General features: G+C 43.0%; 1 protein-coding gene and 1 long non-coding RNA gene across 4 annotated transcripts in view; one reads left to right on the forward strand and one right to left on the reverse strand.

Moving 5' to 3' along the window:
* Positions 1–412: 412 nt before the first annotated feature.
* Positions 413–21015, reverse strand: part of LOC310678229 (guanylate cyclase 2G-like) — a 39822-nt gene continuing 19219 nt past the window's right edge. For 2 of the 3 annotated variants that reach the window (XM_083441734.1, XM_083441732.1), the window contains 13 exons: positions 18102–18185; positions 17618–17722; positions 16884–16955; positions 15566–15731; positions 12558–12713; positions 10396–10573; positions 9310–9453; positions 8550–8742; positions 7141–7315; positions 5427–5525; positions 4603–4694; positions 3682–3789; positions 413–1477 (listed from right to left, as the gene is read on the reverse strand). In XM_083441734.1, coding sequence (XP_083297860.1) covers positions 1250–1477; positions 3682–3789; positions 4603–4694; positions 5427–5525; positions 7141–7315; positions 8550–8742; positions 9310–9453; positions 10396–10573; positions 12558–12713; positions 15566–15731; positions 16884–16955; positions 17618–17722; positions 18102–18185 — 1800 coding nt within the window. In that variant the 3' untranslated portion in view covers positions 413–1249. Of the gene's footprint in view, positions 2011–3681; positions 3790–4602; positions 4695–5426; positions 5526–7140; positions 7316–8549; positions 8743–9309; positions 9454–10395; positions 10574–12557; positions 12714–15565; positions 15732–16883; positions 16956–17617; positions 17723–18101; positions 18186–21015 lie in introns of all 3 variants that reach the window. The other variant, XM_083441733.1, reaches the window with a different exon arrangement.
* Positions 8629–14028, forward strand: LOC310678240. Its single transcript, XR_014511709.1, has 3 exons — positions 8629–8759; positions 9363–9505; positions 13850–14028. It is a non-coding gene; the product is annotated as an uncharacterized lncRNA (long non-coding RNA).

Below are 21015 nucleotides of genomic sequence, written 5' to 3' on the forward strand. Positions count from 1 at the left end.
CAGAGTTCGGTTTCCTTCAGAAGAAAGGCCAATGGAGACTGTGGTGTCTTTTAGATATATGGTTTATTTGCACATAAATACAACTTAAGCTTAGGAGGGGCTGACAGCATTAACATGCCAAGAGGGTCTTGTTTTGCCCATAGCCATGGGCCTGGACTCTAGAAATAATCAGGCATGGCTCTGTTTCACAGGCTTCAGTCTGCAGCCTTGCTTCAAGCTTCTACCTAACACACCAACTCTCATCTCTGGCCTTTCTCTTTCTAACTACCAACGACTTGAGGGGCTCCCAACCATTTGTCATCAGGCACAGAGCCACTTCCTTTGTTACCTTAATGGCTTATGCTGAGAGGGCCATTACCTCACCGAGAAGCTAGCCTGGCTATTCCAGGAATTGACTCTGTGCTGGATAGAGCACTATTTGGTCGATGGGTAGTTCTTTTCCCTAGAGCATAGCTGTTCCTCCTTCTTTGATACCATAGCAATTATAGCATGCAGTTTTCCATATCGTGGCTTAGCACAAGAATATGTTACATCAAGCATAAATGATGGAGAATTTGCTAGAATGAAAGTCACGTGAATTAGGTCTCAGCATCTGTTAGCGGGAAGACTGTGTGTGCTGTTGCTTGCTGCTTATGTGAGCAGCAGTGCTGATTCCATGTACTGGAACTGGATATCTATTTTTCAGAATCAAGGGACTCAAAATGGCTAGCAAAGATTGCTGCGGGTGAATAAGCACAACATCCACCCACATGATGAATGCCTGTGTTGCATACAGTTTGGGAGCAGCCACAGAATGCATCATGTTTAGTGTGGGGGGTGTTGCATGCCAAGCTATGGCTGTATGTCCTTGAAGGCTAAAGGTTGTCAGCCTGTGAGAGCCACAACCCAAGAAAGTATTTGAATTACAGCTGACGTCTGTGTTGTGACATAGCATCAGAGGCTCCCTTAGCACCTGTTCTCACTGTGTAACAGATGTCCCTTAGACTAACAGCATCATCATAATTTGTATGCCACCTTTCCACAGTTAATACAATGCTCAAGGCGGCTTACAATATGAAAGATCACAAATATAGCAAAGTAGTCATAAAAATAAATAAAACACATCAAAAACTACATAACCTAACTGGACAATTTCCACATACAAATAAATATACAAAAAATTAATATCAATAACAGCAAAAACTCCCAACGAAACTTCCACCAAAATACCCCAGTCCTTGCTGAGCAGCAGCAGTTCTTATGAAGCCTGTCAGGCCTCATCCTGGGCCAGGTGGAGAGAGGCAGGAACCCTCAGGCTCCCAACAGGCTGATGAAGTAGAAAGGTGGGTAACTTGTGACACCCCAGATCTTGTTGAGCTATAGCTCCCATCATCCCTGACCATTGGCCACACTGATTGGGGTTGATGGGAGTTGGAGTACAATAATATCTGGAAGGCCACAGATTAGGCACCCCGGATATGGTCAGCCCACAGCCTGTCTTTATTGGATAGTATTGTTCATGAGAGAAAAAGCACATTTCAGGACATAGTAGAAGAAGTAATTATATGTTTTAATGCAGGTTCCTCCTCACTTCAGAACTTGATTTTTCTACCTTGAACATACACGCTACACACACTTTTATGGAATATGGAGAAAATGAATAGGGGAAAGTTAAATCAGTCATGCTGAAACTCTTTGATTCAACTGTTTTAACTAATTTTTACTCAGTTGTCTTAGGATTGAGGTTGCTGAGCTTTTTTTACAATTTTACCCCAAAGTTGTTGATCTAGGCTATACATCTAGGCCAGGTTCATAAAACAAAGTGTCTGATAACTTTGGGAAACATAATAGCCAACTAGCTACACCTTTGCAGACCCTCCAAGTGTCCCTGTTTTCCAGGGACAGTCCCGCTGTCTGAGTTTATGATTTGATACCGGAATGTCCCGCTTTTCCTTAGGACATCCTTATTTTCCTCTGAGAAGTGTTGGAGGATATGGAGTCATCCAACTCCTGAGCCATCTGAAGGCAGCCCTGTATAGTGGAAATAATTAATGGGAATTTTAATAAATAATATTGAAAGGGGGGCTGATTGAGAGTTTGTTCATTAATCCCATTTGTTATTCTCACTGTGGCTATCACTGCAGAGAAACAATATTCTTACAAACCCTTGTCCCCAGGACTGAAATGCATTTGTCAGCTCCCCCACTCCATTTGAAAGTGCAGAAGGCAGTCCATTAGTCATTGTAACAGCTCTGACATTGCGCTACACTACTCTGAATTAAGATCTTGTTGATGGTTGACTATGACCATAAATAAGTCTTATTTAGCCACTGTTAAGATATAATTTGTATTTGGGCCTTGGGCTAGGTATCCCGAGGAACTATTTGGAAATAGTTTCTAAAATACTACAGTGCTATAACTGACACAACTAAGTACTTGCACAAACTGAGAATATGGGTTGTATCCAGTTCAGCACTCAGTTAGGGTCCCATTGGCACAAGCATTTCTGCTTACTCAACAGGCCTTCCCCTCTCTCCTCCCTGCTCTGCACCCCCTGCACACACACAAACACACAATCTGTTCTTGACATGCTGCCTGGAGCTGATGGGACACAATATTGGCTAACCTAGCTTAAGGGATTTGATTCCCCCCACACACACACACACCTTTTCCATCTCCAGAACCAGGGAGGAGGGGAGGGGGGAGGAGCAGGAGGAACTATGAAAGTTAAGGCTAAACTCACAGAGCCTAAGGCCCCAGAAAAGCCAAGCTAAAGGATGGTTAGACTAAAGAAGATTTAGCAAACTCCAAAAGTTTGGGCCTACAGTTCTCATTGGCCCTAGCCAAAACACTCATGTTAACATGACTAATGGGAGTTGTAGCCCAAATCATCGGGTGTGGGGGCACCAGGCTGGCAAAGCCAGAACCAATGGAATACTTGCGTACCCACTGGCAGATGACGATAAGAAGAGGACTTACTGTGACAGGATAAATTGTGAAGATTCCCAGCTGTTAAATCAATTAAAAATTACCAAAGCAATTTCAGTCTTTCGTATGGCTCTATTTTTCCCCAATGGTAGATGTCAGTGGCTGGCAGGATTCCAAAAGGCGTGTGGAGGAGGCAAGGGAGCTGGAGGAGCATCTAAGAGAAGGGACCAGTGACTTGTGGGGTTCTGTGCTACCTGCAAGGCAGGAGTTGGGGCTGAGGGAAGAGGAAGCGATGGGGCTGTCCTAGGTGCAGGAGGAGTTGCAGGAAGGATTGGGAGGAAGAGACAGTCCTTAGAAGACTTGGGTCATTAGGGTCTCTTCCATCCCCTCCTCCTCAGTCTCCAAGGACAAAGAGGGTTTAAAGCACCAGGTTCAGGGAAAGTTGCAGGTTCCTTGCGCGTGTCCTGTCAAGGGAGGGGATTTGCATTCAGGAAGAGACATGGTCATGTTGTTGCTCCAACATTCAAGGCACAAGGCTAGGGAGTAAATGCCTAGCTAGCTATGTAGTGGGAGCAGTGTACCCTGGGAGATTCTGCAATGGAGTGCTTTACCAGTAATGAATTCAACTACAACCCATTTGTGCCCCTTGGGGTGGGTGTGCTCGGCCTACACCCAAACGCTAATCCTTCTCCACTGCAAACGCTGCACTTATCACATATGAGTTATCTAATATTGTATGTTATTGCTTGCCGGGTCTAATAGCTACATATCTACCTCAGCATTTCCCTTTGGGCGGCTTTCTACATCACTGCCAAACTCTGGTAGGGGCAGATGGAATCCAACCTTTCCTTTCAGCCAAAACGTTCTTTGCTGTCCTTTGCCCTGCCAGCCAAGAGAAATAACATGAAAGCAAAGTTGCGTCACATAACCACAACAAAACCAATCCGCTAAATGATTGCACACACCTTAGGAATAGTTGGTGCTTTGAAAAATAAAATGAATTTCCTTCAAGGTAAAAGGTAAAGGTGGTGTGAAAAAAACAGGGAAGATGGATTCTTGGAATTTTCCATCCTTTCTCCCAGTATCCACATCAGGGAGATTGCTAGGTATTTAGACTCAGGGCACAGGTCCATGACATAGATTTCCATTTCTTAATATATATGTATAGATGCATATTTAGACTGACTTTTTTAGGGGGTGGGGAGCTCTGGCTCTTGCTGTCAAGACTTACTCAGAACCATGGGGTGCAACAGGATTTTCTGGGCCCAGAACACTGTATGTATATTAGAACCCAACCCACAGGAATAGCTGCTTACGGACATATTAAAAATAAATAGTATTGTCCAACATCTTAAAATGACCCCCCCCCAATAGTTCAGTGATTGACCTAAATTTGTTACTAGTCAAAGTGCCTAACAATCCATCAACTAATTCTGAGGCCAAGGCCCCATGACATTGAAAACTCCACATGTGCAACTTCACATGATTTTAAGCTATGGGCAGATGTCTTCACAAGGTATACCTTTTTCCAGTGCATCTGCTCCTTGCTTGTGGTGGAGGACTGTTGTCTGACTTTGGATTTTTAAAATTCATATGGCTAGAAGCTGGTGGCCTCATGTTTGTGCAGAAGCTTGGACTAGATCACCACTGGGTTCTTCCCAGCTCTAGGAACCCCTATTTCCATGAGAACTATACCTTTATTCTTATGGTCCCTCTTTCCTGCAAATCATAACCTCCAATCATCTGGAGAACATTTGCTGTGATCATAGAGACATGGATTTGGAGAGCTAGAGAAAGAGAAAGAGAGAAAGAGAGAGAGAACAATTTACCATATTGCATATTGATTGCCTATACTGGAAAGACAAGCTCTAAAAATGTTCTAGTAAAAACAAATATGGACAGTTGCTTATATTTGTACCAACTAACACTTTCAGTGTTAGGACCTGGCTATGAGGTAAGAGAAATAGGTGGACACAAGGAAACTGCAGTGGCCTTACAGCTGAGCATCAGTTGGAACATAGGGGACATGGTGCTTAAAAAGCAGTAGAACGGGGGGAGCAGATCCTAAGCTAAATCCAAATCCCAGTGTTGAGTACCACTGTCTCAATTGCCAATTCAGAGGCAAGTGTGGTGTATGGGAATGATAACAGTTCTTGACATGAAATGTGACCACCAACTGTTCATTTTTCTTCCCTTTGTAATACTCTAAAAAAAGAGGAAGAAAATTCCTACTCAGTCTGAACAAAGGTCTGTATAGTCCATTAATCTATTGCCAATAGTGAGCAACCACCTGCCTCGGGGAAGCACACAAGGAGGGCATAATAGTTATGTAATTCTCTTGTTGCTTCCCAGCAACTGGCCTGAAGACATCCCTTCATGATTATACATTGCTGAAAGTTCTGCTTCTCTCCCTGCTCTAAGCTTTCATTCATTGGCTTTTGAAGCACAACATGTTCTCTTGCCTTTTGGAGTTTACACCAACCTTTCTGATACCTTCATAACAAATACATGCAACGTACGTAAGCTGGTACTTTCCATCCTTGAAGCCACGTTCACTGTGTCTCCAAACAAGCAGTAACGTGGCCTTGTGATCCCCACCACACCTGCAACAACAGGGCCTAGAAGAACAAACATCAGGAAAGGCATCAGCCACAGAGCAAAGAATGGCAGAATCTTATATGCAATGATGCTTTTGAGAGTTATGAATTAATGTTTGGATTTTACAGCAATCCCATTTACCAATTGTCTTTTCTGCTTCCCACAGAGCAGTCATGTTTTTGGGGGTTTTTTGGGGGGATATGTAGTCAAGTGGGGACATGGGTGGTGCTGTGGGTTAAACCACAGAACCTAGGACTTGCCAATCAGAAGGTCGGCGGTTCAAATCCCCACGACGGGGTGAGCTCTCGTTGCTCGGTCCCTGCTCCTGCCAACCTAGCAGTTCGAAAGCACGTCAAAGTGCAAGTAGATAAATCGGAACCGCTCCAGGGGGAAGGTAGACAGTGTTTCCATGCACTGCTGTGGTTCGCCAGAAGCAGCTTAGTCATGCTGGCCACATGACCCGGAAGCTGTACGCCGGCTCCCTCGGCCAATAAAGAGAGATGAGCGCCGCAACCCCACAGTCGTCTGCAACTGGACCTAATGGTCAGGGGTCCCTTTACCTTTACCTTTATGTAGTCAAGTAGACTGAGTTACCCTGAAGTACTAACGTCAGACATTTCTGCAGCCATTTTGTACATAGATACACACAAATGAGAATGTGACCAGACTTAAATCACCTCAAAAATACACTTGTGAATCAAATCTTAAATGATGCCGAGAAAATTTTACTCCTTGTGCCAGATTCCCTTCAAATTAATTATATCTCAGAACATATTGTCTATATTCATCACATGATAGGGAACCATCAGCCACATTCTTATTATTACTACATCTCCAAATCCTGGTAGCCCACATTTGGCAAGACTAAAGGCATTTCCAGGAAGCCTCATGGATCACACACACACACATACACACACACACAGAGAGAGAGAGATACAAATTATGTTGCTTTATTGCTTTAACTTGGTATTAGAGCAAAGGACTATAATAGAAACTATCTCAGCACGTCCCTATTTTTATGGTTCATCAATCTGTAGCCATACTTGATATTTCAGCATCAAAGATATACACTTGTGTTTGCAGTATCACGTGACAAGATGATTGATGTCTCAACGTGTTTGCATTTGCTTTTAGAATGTGTCACTACCTCCCCCAAGTCCTTGGAACAGAGCTGCACACAAGCTGAAGTTGAATATGAATAGTCCCTTCATTATAGTATTTAATTGGCACAATCACAGGATTTGACCCTGTAATTTCACTGCAATCTTACGTGCAGCTACAAGTCTCAATTTGTTTACTAGTAACTATCCCTCAGTCAAAATCTGGAACATAGTTGTGAGTGGCATTCTACTGAACCATACATTTAAAGTCGTCTCGGTTGTGGCTTCCCCCAAAGAATACTGCGACCCGCAGTTTGTTAAGGGTGAGGAGACTTGTTAGAATATTCCTATTCTCTCACATTGCTGCAATTCCCAGAGTGGTTTAACAATCAATTCCTCTTTCCAAGGAACTCTGCGACTTGTAGTTCTCTGAGGGGGGGGGGAGGGGTCTCATAGCAACTCTCAGAACCCTTACTTAACAAACAACGTAGCAAAAGCTTTAAAATCATGCTTAGATGAAACCACTGCCTTTCACCTGTATGAATACCAATACGCAGGCTCAGTTTCTCCTTCGGCATGTGCCTAATCTTGAAGGAAATGATTGCATTGAGAAAGTGCAAAGACATGGTAGCAATTTCCTCAACATGTTTCTTCCCGTTGCGAATGGGGAGGCCGCTAGCAACCATATAGGCGTCTCCGATAGTTTCAACCTGTAAGCAATCAAAGGAATCATTAGCGCTTTTTAAATTGAAAAGCGAGAAATGGGAAAATGAAGGAAGCCTTAAGAGTTCCTTAGAAACGTTATGCCCAATTCAGAACCCACATATGATACACACACACACACACACACACAATAGCTACCGTATGTTCAGGCGTACAAGATGACTTTTTAACCCCCCAAAATCACCCCAAAAGTCGTGGGTCGTCTTATACGCCTGGTATACGCAGAGCCACCTGTTGGGAAGGAGGAGAGGGAGCTGGTGAGCAAAGCCATCGCTCCTCCACCCTCCCCACGGAAGGCGACACAGCCTCCTCTGACACAGCGCGAGGCCCCGCCTCTGCCATACTGGCACAGTGCATGTTTGTTGGCCACCGCTGTCTCCTCACTGTGGAAAGTCCTTCTGAGCGCGGCGCTCACCTGCCCACCTGTCTGCTGCTGCCGTCGTGGGAGCCGGATCCAGCCTCCGTCGTGGCCATGTGGGGCTTCACTCGGCTTGCGGGTGCCATGAAGAGCCTGCCATGGCGAGGTGGTGCACGGCTTCGGCCGGGGCTCCAAGGAGCTGGGCATCCCCACAGGTGAGGGCAGTGGAGGCTGAGGTGGCCGCTCGCGGCCTTTTCCCAGAGGGAGGGAGGGAGCTGGGCCGGGCCTCCCTTCCTCTGGGTGGCGGGTTTCGGTTTTGTTTCACCCACCAAATGCCTCGCCTTGGGCTGCTGCTGCTGCTGTGATGGCAGAGGCAGTGGAGGGGTGCGTGCTCTGCCCCTGGCGGTGCTTGGCGGGCAGCCAAACGCTATAATTTTACAGCAAAAGTTGGGGAGTTGTCTTATATGCCCAGTCACCTAATACGCCGGAACATACGGTAGATGAAAGGAACCCCTCATTCATTTCTTGTTATTATCTTCAGAGATACTCTACTGATGACAGATGTCAAAACATGGTCCATTACTGATGTGCCCTCATTAGTACCAAGAGGAATGACTTGGCATGCCCTTCCCTGAGGGGAACTTCATTGTTTTATTTTAAAAATTTAAGTTTTGGAGTGAGATCATCCCACTTTTAGTATCTCACAGTGATGTATCCATGCTAGCCTGGCTTCCTCCCAATGGGTAGTTCTTTCCTTTGGGTGAAAGGGAGCCAAGTAAGTGTATGTGGGCAGAACATCAACAAAAATAGCAGAATGTCCTTTAAACCAACCCACTCAATTCCAGGGAATGCCGTCTGCCTACCTTGTAGACATCGTAGTTTTTAATGATGTTATCAAACAGGCTGTACAGGTCATTGAGGAGATTCACAACCTGCAATGGAGAGCTGAGAGAGCATAGCTTGGTGAAGCCAACGATGTCTGAGAAGAAGATGGAGACTGAATCAAAGCTCTCGGGTTCCACTGATTTCCCAGCAACAAGTTGTTCTCCAATGAAACTGGAACAAGAATACAGGTAAAGGGCAGAGATGAAAGAATCCATTTATTTCATTTTCTCATTTTTCTGTTTTAAATTCAGTTCACATTTCTGCAGGAATCTGGGAATTATTTATTTTTTAAATCCCCATGAAAATTATTCAGGATTTTAGTGTTAATTTCTCCTAATACACACCTTTATACATAGTTTTGACTAATATACACATTTCTGAAGCAATTTTTTGAAGCAACCTCCTCTAATATACTGCATGTTATACATATATCTACTAATATACGAATCTTTTGTATATATTGTTTGGTTTCCCACCTCGTGTGTGTGTGTGTGGGCCCAATTCAATTTAAGTAATCATATTTTAATATTTCCAAACCTATATCCATAACTATGTTCAATAGAGACTTGTTATTTCTTTTTTAAGCTAGATGAAATATAAGAAAACTAGGGTTCAAGCAAAGGCCTAATGCACATAACTGCCAACTCAGTCTTGGGCAGGACTTATTCCAAAGGTGAAAGTGTTTCAAGGCATCTTCTACTGGAGAATGGCTTAGAAGCAGTAAAGGGTTTCTGTTACCCAGGTAGCATAGCTGATAAAAGCTTTTCTGTCTTCTTCTTCTCTGCCATCAGCTGAGTTGTCCTTGACTCAACCACTTCCTCCAGATGATTTGCGTATTTTTCCAGTTTATTCACCATGTTGTCCAAGATACCGAAGTGACTTCTGGAAATGTTAAAAAAAACCAAAACACACACACACACATTTGAAGGAACTGGTGTGTATCCGTTTCCACCAAATTTCCTTCCATTGTTTGTATGATAGTGCAATATTGTCTCTGGAACTGTTTTGATGCATGTGTAGAGAATCTTTTCACACTCCCGCATGGGCAACCTTTCAGGGGCCACATGCCAGCAGTGAGCACGGTAAGAGGCAAAAAAAAAAAAAAAAATAGGCAGAGCAACGGACGTGACCCTTACCTTGGTCCAGGAGGCTACATTCCAGCCATGCAAAAAACAGAGGTGTCTATACACACACCTTTCCAGGCAAGCAAGAGGCGTGATCACAGTCGAAGGACACATTCCAGATAGGCAAAAATACTTGACAGAGTTGCAGAGTAGAGCTAGTGAAGAGTCATGGCCTAGGAAGAGTCCCAAGGGGCAGGGGGCAGGCTGCATTTGGCCTCACCTAGAAATTCTTCCTACCCCTTTCACTGTTTTCTGGTTTAGCAAATGGAAGTAAAGTGGTACCTCGCAAGACGAATGCCTTGGAAGACGAAAAACTCGCAAGACAAAAGAGTTTTTCATTTTCTGAGTTGCTTCGCAAGACGGATTTCCCTATGGGCTTGCTTCGCAAGACGAAACGTCTTGCACCTTTTTCTTAAAACCGTCAATGCATTCCTATGGGAAACCGCCAATGCATTTCCTATGGGAAACTGTGCTTCGCAAGACGAAAAATTCACAAGACGAAAAAACTCGCAGAACGAATTAATTTCGTCTTGCGAGGCACCACTGTAAAGAGGTGAGAATACTGAGATTTGGCAACCACACAATTGAGGTGTGGTTTATTTTTTTAAATCTTCAGGAACAGAACCCAACATGAAGGTTAGCTTTTCGTCCTGAATAATAACCACACATACTTGGTTTCACGGGGAAGGAAAATAATCACCCTTCTGGACTGGCATCTTTCAGTGCTCTCTTGATGTTGAGGAATGTTGGCCTCCTCTCTGGATATTCATCCCAACATGCCTTCAAAAGTGTCACGATCCTTTCATTACATTTCTGTGTTGAAATGGAAGGGCGCAGTGGAACAGGAGAATTAGGGTCCTGGATTCTTTTTATTATCTCTGGAACAAAAAACCAAACAAACAGTATGAGTCAGATTTCAGAATATTAATTCTTTTCTTTTCTTTTGCTTTGGCTTTCAGTTCCTTTAATTTTATATGCTTTTAACATTTGAGGAAGAACCATAATTCAGTGGTAGAGAATCTGCTTTGCATGCAGAATGTCTGAGGTTCAATCTCTGGCCTCTCCAGCAAGGGTTGGGAGAGAGCCTTGTCTGATAACCTGGAGAGCTGCTGTTGGCGGTCAGTAGGAATGGACCATGGTCTGCCTCAGTATAAAGCAGCTTCCTAAATGTCACATTAAGGTGGTGAACCCCATTCCTCAGATAATTCTTGGAACACCTGGTGTGCACAGCCACTCTCCCCAAGAGAAGGGGGGGAAAGCCCAAAAGACATTTCTCCTGTCTCTGAAAGTCACTTCGCAACCTTGCTCAAAAGCAGAGATGAGGAGAAGGCCCATGGAGTCTTTGTGCGTGGACAACTTCATGGACAACTTCCCAAGCACTGTAGGGCTTCGAATTTTACCCAGAAATGGGCCCGCAAGCCATGTAGTTGTTAAAGAAATGGCAATATATGTTCTTTTCAGCCAGTTCCTTTCGAACATGAGCTAGACTGAGATATGACATAGTAATCTAAATGCATATTGCTTGCAGCCATAACCAGTTGGAAATAGATCTGCAATATAATACAGTAATTTATTTGAATAAATATGGAGTATATTTGGTTTACTAGGCATTAAGTATGGGAATATTGGTTTGGGGACTGTGCAACATAATCTTGTAGACATTATTTAGGACCCTGAGTTAGCCAACCAACTTATGAAACTTGCTAAATATAGGATGAATTTCCATACTGTATCCTGTATTTGCAGTAAACAGTTATTTAAATTTGGATTCTGAGCAAAGCTCAGTAACTTTTTAGATATGCACCCTGTTTTGGAACACTTACACCTTGTTGTGCACTATTTTAAACTTTGCAATTTCTATGAAAATATTAGTATTACTACCTGTCATTAATTGTTCATGTTGTTGATGCTTTTACTGTGAAATGACTTTGAGATATTTCTTGAGAAACAATTTTAAAATGGAATTAAAAAAAATAGAAAAGAGAGAAAGGAAGGCTCTAGCATATTAGCAATTGTATGAAAATTGCTAATATCTAGAAATTGTATGGAATACAGTTTGCTATTGATAGAAAACATGTGTGACTCGTTAAGGAAAAAACTGAATCAGGCCCAGTCTTTCTACTAACAAGAGTTTGAGAATCATTTATTAGATGAATTGCTTTTCAAAGGGAGTTGCATAATGCATATGTTTTCTTTAGTAGCAGTTTTAATTTCAGGGTTACTACTGTTTGAAGAAACAAACCACATTCACAGGCATAGAATTTCCTAATATGTTTTGATCTCATCTTCCTTTCTTTCCCTTGCTCTATAATTATAATTAAAGGGACGCGGGTGGCGCTGTGGGTAAAACCTCAGTGCCTAGGGCTTGCCGATCGCATGGTCGGCGGTTCGAATCCTCGCGGCGGGGTGAGCTCCCGTCTTTCAGTCCCAGCTCCTGCCCACCTAGCAGTTCAAAAGCACCCTTAAGTGCAAGTAGATAAATAGGTACCGCTTTCTAGCGGGAAGGTAAATGGCGTTTCCGTGTGCTGCGCTGGTGCTGGCTTGCCAGAGCAGCTTCATCTCGCTGGCCACGTGACCCGGAAGTGTCTCTGGACAGCGCTGGCCCCCGGCCTCTTAAGTGAGATGGGTGCACAACCCTAGAGTCGGACACGACTGGCCCGCAAGGCCAGGGGTACCTTTACCTTTATAATTATAATTGCTCCATAATTATATATTGTTTGTATTGTTTCCTCTGTTAATGGACTGCATAATTTTGAGGAGGAGGACATGTTAGATGTACAAACACACACAGAGGATTTTGTTGCTTTTCCTACACATCTGGAAGAAAAAATAAAGCTCAGGGTCAGATCTCAAAGAAACAACCTTCTGCATTCTGGCTTAGATCATGGAATGGACCATCTTCATGATTGTATATCAGTTCTCTCATAATAATAGCAAAGCTGTACACATCCCCCTTCTGGGTGCCATGGAATGGATATTCTGCCATTCTTAGCAATTCAGGTGCTGTCCAGTAAAGCTCTAAAATAAGAAGAGAGAAAATATTGGAATGATAAAACATTTATTTAAAAGGCTCAACAGTCTGTTAAAATTGCTGCCATGAAGTAGTTTTACCCCAGGTGTAATTGGTGAGTAATTATGAGTTTTGCCCATTCCCAAAGTGGGACAAAGCTATCCATTTCTGGTCTGTGTCATTTTTGCACAAGTTAACCTATCATTTCATTCTGTTCCACATTAATTTGTATTTTAAAAATAAATAAATAGCTATTCATTATGAATCTTTACTCGTTCAAAATGCCAACAAACTGTGTCGCTACAATCTTTACTCCAAGAAGTGCAGAACAGATAATTTCACACAGAAATTCACAAAGGCAGAAATCCTCAACTATCCCTATTTCCTTTTTGCATTCTCTACAGGTGCTTATTCGTCTCCGTTTAGGCCATAGCATATGCTAAATTACAGGGAAGTCCATGTAGATAGTTGTGCCCCAGACACATCCAGGTATGTTGCTGGCAGCAATGAATACCACAGCTTTGTTGGTAATAGTATACAGTGGTACCTTGGTTCTCAAAAGCACGGTTTCTGATTGGCTGGAGGAGCTTCCTGCACTCAAGTGGAAGCCACGTCAGACGTTCAGCTTTTGAAAAACATTCCCTAAGCGGAACAATTACTTCTGGGTTTGTGGCGTTCGGGAGCTGATTTGTTTGACAACTAAGCCGTTCAAGAACCAAGGTATGACTGTATATTAGAATTTGGGATGGCCAGGCCCTGCCCACCTGCTAATAGGTAGTTGCCAGCCTTGACCCCACCATTATGCAGACCGCTTCTTGTGGGCACTGCTAACAACTTGAGGACACGGAAAATTGCCCCGCACCCACTCCCCAGAGCCAGCACCAAGGCGTGAAGGTGCCATCTTTTATCATGTGCATGATGCAATGTATGAAAACAAGCACCAGGAGGTTTCTGTATTTGTCAATCCTAGTTTTGCCCTCTGGGGTTTCCATGGAAGCTTGCTCTGTGAAACAGCAAACAACCACAATTAATTATTATTTCATAACCCATCTGTAATTAATAACGACTGTTTATGTTACCAACTGCTACACCACCCCTCAAAACCTCACTAACTAACATCCTGCCCAATTTGCTTTCTTGCCAGGAGACTTTGCCAGTTGGAGACATACCGTATTTTTCTGTGTATAACACACTCCAGTATAGAAGAAGAAGAGTTTGAATTTGATATCCTGCTTTATCACTACCCTAAGGAGTCTCAAAGCGGCTAACAATCTTCTTTCCCTCCCCCCCCCCACAACAAACACTCTGTGAGGTGAGTGAGGCTAAGAGACTTCAAGGAAGTGTGACTTGCTCAAGGTCAGCTTCATGTGGAGGAGCGGGGACGCGGACCCGGTTCACCAGATTACGAGACTACAGCTCTTAACCACTACACCACACTGGCTCTCTCTGTGTATAAGATGACCCCCATTTTTGGGGACACCACATTAAGGAAATGGGGGGAGATTGCCCACAGTTGTTAAGCTTTTGGGGGGATTGCCCAGAGTTGTTGAGCTTTTTTGGGGGGGGGGATTACCGCCAGTCACTCACCCACCTGACCACCAATCATCAATACACTGGCGCCAGCAGCCAACAATTACCCGCCAAATCACCGCTGACAATCTCCTACCCGTGACTGACACCAATTGTCCTTCCCTCCTCTGCACTATTCATGTATAAGACGACCCCCAATTTTTGACACCTTTTATAATAAAAACACCTTGTCGTATACACAGAAAAAGACGGTAATTGCAACATGGAAAGACACAACCTTGCTGTGGGAAAGTCATAAACCTCGCAATCACAGCATTTAGCATTCTCAGAGATATTCTCTCTGCACCCACCCCCTGATATTTCAGAAAATCTGAACGCTATTCAAATCAGTTGCATTTTCAAATTGTTTTCTTTCCTGTTTTCCAGTTCTTCTAGCATGAGTGGAGACTCTTGTATTACATACATTAAACAGCTGGGTAGAGAACCATGTAATGGCAAGATTTTGTTTTTCCAGTATTCTGCAATGTGAAATGCAGGTATCTGCTGACTGGTTATTCTTATTAAATGTATAACCCGCCATTCAGACCGAAGATAGGACCTTAGCACAATGAACATGCCTTTAAGCAATGTTAAACATTAGCTTACTGCAACACATTTTACGTGGGGCTGCCTCTGAAGATGGCTTGGAAACCTCAGCTGGTGCTGAATTCAGCATCCAGTTTACACACTGGGAGAAGAAGGTTTGAGCATACACTGGCCTGGCCTGACTGCACTGGCTGCCAGTCAGTTTCTTGGTTCATTACAAAGTGCTGTTTTTGACCTATAAAGCCTTAAATGGTGCAGGATCGCAAGAACCGCCTCTCCCCATATGAACTGAACCCAACCGTGTGATCATCATCTGAGGCCCTTCTTCACATAGCTCCTCCATGAGAGGTCTGAATGTGGCAACACTAGAACGGGCCTTTTCTGCTTTGGCTCCCCATTTGCGGAATGCTTTCCCTAGGGAGATTCACCTGGTGCCTTCATTACATATCTTTTGGCACCAGGCAAAAAACATTCCTCTATCACTAGGCTTTTGGCTAATTAAATAATCTACGGTCTTTTAAATGTGTTTGTGAGAGGGGAGTTATTGGTTGGTTTGTTTTTTGTATTTTGTGTTTTCATTTTGTATCTTTATTCTGTGAACCACCCTGTGATCTTTGGATAAAGGGTGGCATATAAATTTAATAAATAAAAATAAAGATAGACCTCTACTTAAACATTCGCATGCAAAATGCTCTGGTGGGTGGTGCTTTTTTTTCTTGGAATGGAAAGTACTTAATGTTCTTACCTGCATAATTGCTTTCTTCTGCCATTACCTGAGATTTCCTTCCATATTTAAATTCCCACAACCCAAAGCCACACAGCTTCACCTGCATGCGACTGTCTACCAGGCAGTTGGTGGGCTTTAAGTTTCCATGAGAATTCAGGGGGCTGTTGTGAATGAACACCATACCCTAAAATTCAAACGCACAGTGTAGACAAAGACATGAAGTACATGTACCAAACAAAGCAAGTCAGCTTGGGATTCTGCAGTTTCCACAAACAAGACCTTTTTAGCTTTGGGTGGTATTTCATTCATTACATAGATTTATTTTAGCAGGTTACATAGGTAACACTTTTAAATTTTTACTTCAATGTTCTGGATTGAGGCTTTTGTCTCTAGATCAGAGTTTCCTAGTTGTTGCCACCTGTGCCTTTTCTGGAGGTCATAAACTCATTTTATATGTTCTACTTTGGGAGAGGTCACAGTTAAAAAATATACACACACATATGTCCAAATAAAAATAAGAAAAACAGAACACTTCATCTACTGAAAGCCTAGCACAAAATGCAAGTCCAGAGGGAGTATACAAGGCATAGGAGCCAACTCCAGGGAGCGGTGGCTTCTTGGGAACCCACAATAATATAATTGTGGGAGGCTGGGCACCCACAAAGTCAATGAGAAAAGCTGGCAGGCAGCAGTGCTGCCTCTGAGAGGGAAGCATTTCAGCTCCACCCTCCACAGTCAGTGAGCGAGGCACCCTTTATCAGTAGGGGGGAGCTCGGAGATGGAAAATGGTGCCTCACTGGCTTTGGGAAGGAGGAGCGTGTGTGTGTTCACATGTCTGCATTGCAGTGGCGGGCACCCACAATACTGAGGGTGAGTTGGCAGCCCTGGTACAAGGGAAGTTCATTCCACAACTGATGCTAACCATGGAAAAGCCTCTTCACTTGCCACTGATGTATCAACATGGTACAGAAATGGAATAATCAAAAGTGTGGGCTATTAGTTCATGTAACATGCAAAGACTAAAAACAACACTTTTCAAAGTGCCGCTTCTGATATTGAAACGCTGGTGTGATATGCTCCACACAATCCACTTCATCAGATAATGTTTCGGCACCATCTGAAGATCCCAGTGCTCTTAGAAGTGGGTTGCAAAACTTCATGCAGTTTACACACACTCTCTCTCTGATAAACACCAATGCTTTAGCTACAAAAACAGCAGATGCTTGTGATGGATATGGATCTTTCTGGCTTCTTTTCAGCAGTCAGTCACTACAATAACAGCATTTTTTAATGACTGTCCTAGTAGCTGACAGCAATTCCATTACTCCATACTTACGTTGACTATGTCATAGGCAAAGGAGATTTTGAATATCCAGTCCAGTTCGATATCAGAATGCATCAAAACATCCTAGAAAATGAACATGTAGAAATATTTCTTTTGAGATACAATTGCACTTGCTGCCTGACTCCACTCAAAGTAGGCATGTAAATATATATCAGCTGCCTGGAGCCATGCTTAGCTCATACCTGACTCCCTCGGCTGGGGAGAGCGGGATATAAATAAAATTTATTATTATTATTATTATTATTATTATTATTATTATTATTATTATTATACTGATGGAAAGAAGACAAAACTCTTTGAAATGACTGAAAAGACAAAACTTTAAGTATTGTGGAAACATTACTGAGGTACACATGACTTTCATGGGGCAAACCACACATTCAACTGGGGTGGTATTCAACTACTGCATCCCATTAGAGCAAGTATTGCCACTTCTGCAAGAGGACTCCCCCCTCCTCCCCCCATGTGCCTTCCAGATGTGCTGGACCACATCCCATTATTCCTGAACATTAACCATGATGGCTACCACTGATCAGGAGCATATCTGGAGGGCACCTCCATTGGCTGTCTTGTGAGATGATAGAGATAGATAGATGATAGATAGATAGATAGAGATATAATACTGAATAGCATATATGACTTGGCAACACACTGCTTTCTAGGGCAATTAAGTATGATCTACTTTAATGTAATAATTGTTCTAAACTTTGATGTACAATACTCACCTTTAGGCTACCTTTCTTACAGTAATGCATCACAATGCACATGTTTGGAGCTTCAGGACATATCCCATAGAAGGCCACCAGATTCTCATGCCTCAGTTCTCTCATCTAAAGCAAAGGAATTTTGGGAAATGTGGTATCCAGATTTGACACCATACAGCAAAGCAAATACAATCTTTTTCAGCCAGCTCTGCTCCTTCTTACTGGCATTGCAGAAGAAATAAGCTATGGGACCACTCTGAGATATCTGGTCAAAGCAAGACAATGCCCTGTGTTGGAGACCTTGCTAATTAAATCTGTTTTCCAAAGCATATCGACCTATAGCCTCATTTAGAAATTTCAGTCAGTTCATGGTTTTTTCTGCATTATTTGATAAACTTCCTTACTTCAGTTGTGGATTTTAGATCACCTGCCTGTTTCAGTTAGCTTACTGTTCAAATGGAAATTTGCAATCCAGGATGTTAAACTATTTAAGAGTGAAACATACCACCCGAACCTCCTGGAGAACTGATGGTTTCCGGATCCAGGCATCTATTTGATTATCAATGAATTTGAGAGCAACAACAATTCCCTGAAACAGAAATTATAAGAGGCACAATACATTAACATGGAAACTGTTGGGGAGAAATGAATGTAGTCTGGTAGGCATCTTCAGGGATACATTGAGGACCTTTCTGTGTGACTGCATCAACTATGCCACTCTAGGAATTTACAGAGGACTCAGTTAGCTGTTCTGGGTAGATATTGGTAGAAATAATGGGCAGACAAATAAGAGGAATATATTACATAATAGTAATGATACATAGGCCCGGTTCATATGTAATGTTAAGCCCAACTATGGCTTGCATGGTGTGGGCTGCCAGAGATGAAACTGTGGCCGCTTTGCTCCTCTTCCACTTCTGCTGCTGGTGTGTCATTGTGAATTAAACATGGTTTGTCTTAGTCTGCTGCTCATGACAAACCATGAGTGGTAAACTGTAGAACAATCATTACAGCTGATGGTTTTTGTCTGAGGCAAGAGAAATCCTGAGCTCAGATTCATAAACATCTTATTTGTTCCATCTTTTGCAAGTTCAAGAATTATAAAACCCTAATAAGTCTGCTAGATGGTAAGATGGATGGGCTGAATCCAGTGAAGTTATTCCACAGGTGGCATAACCTCTGCCCATGCAGCAGAACTTTGCATCTCTCTCCTCCTTCAGTGTGCATCCCTCCCCGCCCCCAGGGGATAACTTTTCTCCGTTCTAGAACAGGTGTAAAGCACAATTTCAATTATTTTATATAAAAAAGATACCGTATTTTTCGCCCTATAGGATGCACTTTTTCCCCTCCAAAAATGAAGGGGAAATGTGTGTGCATCCTATGGGGCAAATGCAGGCTTTCGCTGAAGCCTGGAGAGCGAGAGGGGTCAGTGCGCACCGACCCCTCTCGCTCTCCAGGCTTCACGCACCTCTCCGCAAGCAGCGGGAGCCCAGCGCTGGGCTCCTGCTGCTTGCAGAGAGTTGCCTGCATGCTGAAGCCTGCACATGCTGAGCTCAGCGCGTCCAGGCTTTGCGCACCTCTCCGCAAGCAGGGGGAGCCCGGCACTGGGCTCCCGCTGCTTGCGGAGAGTTGCCTGCATGCTGAAGCCTGCGCGCGCTGAGCTCAGCACGTCCAGGCTTCGCAGACCTCTCAGCAAGCTGCGGGAGCCAGCGCTGGGCTCCCACGGCTTGCAGAGAGCTGCCTGTTTGGGGGCTGGGGTCGGGGGAAGCTCGGGGGGGGAAAATAATTTCCCCCCTTTATCCCCCCCCCCCAAAAAAACTAGGTGCGCCTTATGGGACGGTGCGTCCTATAGGGCGAAAAATACGGTAAGTTTTAAAATACTACAAAATGGTGAGTGGTGCAAGTGGGTGTTTTATGAATTATAACTTATAGCAACACAAATAACATCCAGTAAGCTCCTATGATGTTTATATGTTCATTTTCCAGACAACAGTAGCAAATGCAATAATTGAGAAAATTCAGTTTCCCCACAATTAAATACTGGCCTCATTGGGTGACTCTGTGCCTTTTCCAGGAAACAAATGTACATTTGCTGATCAATAAAAGTTAAAATATTAATGTGGAACTGATCAACATTACAACCTACATCTTAATGAGAAATGTACTGTATTTAAACTGAAAAAAGTGTCAACAGTACAAGTACAGCTTGGTGATTGTGGCAAAAGCCTAAGCTGATTTGTAACAGTGATAAGTCAAGTGTAATATAATGAATAATACTTTTAGAAATATCACTTGCAGATAATTATAGTGCCTACTGCTGCTGTACTACACTATGTGATGTTACTGATAGGAATCAATGGGTCTGGTTTAGCACCTGAACATTCACACCTTTGGAAAACCATCACAATCTATTACTTTACACCATGCCTACATTATTCTAATAGAATAGAATAGAATAGAATAGAATAGAATAGAAATTTATTTTCATTGTCCGTATATACACAGTATACACAACAACAAAAATCAAACACCCACCCAAAGACCGGCTTCACATACACATTTGCACGTACCTCCAACACTCTCATCCCATTCAGACATAATCTATAAAACATACATAATCCAGAATATAACCTGACCTATTAAAAGCATAACATGACCTAAACCCTATCTCATTCCTTCCTACTCCCTGCTTGCTATTTCTTACAACTGGCCCTGAGATCATTATTTAGTGCAATCAGAGCTCTTGGATAGAAACTATTCAGAAGGCGTGTGGTTCGTGTTTTCATTGTCCTATATCTTCTGCCCGAAGGCAACAGTTCAAAGAAGTTGTGAGCAGGATGGGTGGGATCTCTCAGGATATTGTGTGACTTCTTCAAAGTGCGAGACGTGAAGATCTCATCCAGGGTTGGTAGCTGGAGCCCTATAACATTCTGGGCGATTTTTGTTATTCTCAGTAAAGCTTTTTTATCCGTTTCAGAGCTGCTTCCATACCACGATAATATACTATAGGTTAAGACACTCTCAATGGTACTGTGATAATAGGACAGGAGTAGGTGCTGAGATAGATTCAGTCCCCTGAGCATTCTCAGGAAATACAACCTCCCCTGCACCTTCCTCACAACCATGTTAATATTTGCAGTCCATGAGAGGTCCTCAGAGATATAAATGCCCAGGTATTTAAAACTACCAACCCTCTCCACCTCCTCGCCATTTATGTGCAATGGTAAAAATACACTTTTCTTTCTCCTAAAATCAACTATGAATTCTTTGGTTTTTTTGGTGTTAAGCATAAGATTGTTTTCTTTACACCATTGAATTAACCCCTGTACTTCTTTCCTATAAGCAGTCTCATCGTTCTCACTAATGAGCCCCACCACTGTTGTATCATCCGCAAATTTGATGATTGTGTTGGACTTATA

The sequence above is a fragment of the Podarcis tiliguerta genome (genome assembly GCF_965153285.1).
Source record: "Podarcis tiliguerta genome assembly, chromosome: 5".
NCBI classification, from domain to species: Eukaryota; Metazoa; Chordata; class Lepidosauria; order Squamata; family Lacertidae; genus Podarcis; species Podarcis tiliguerta.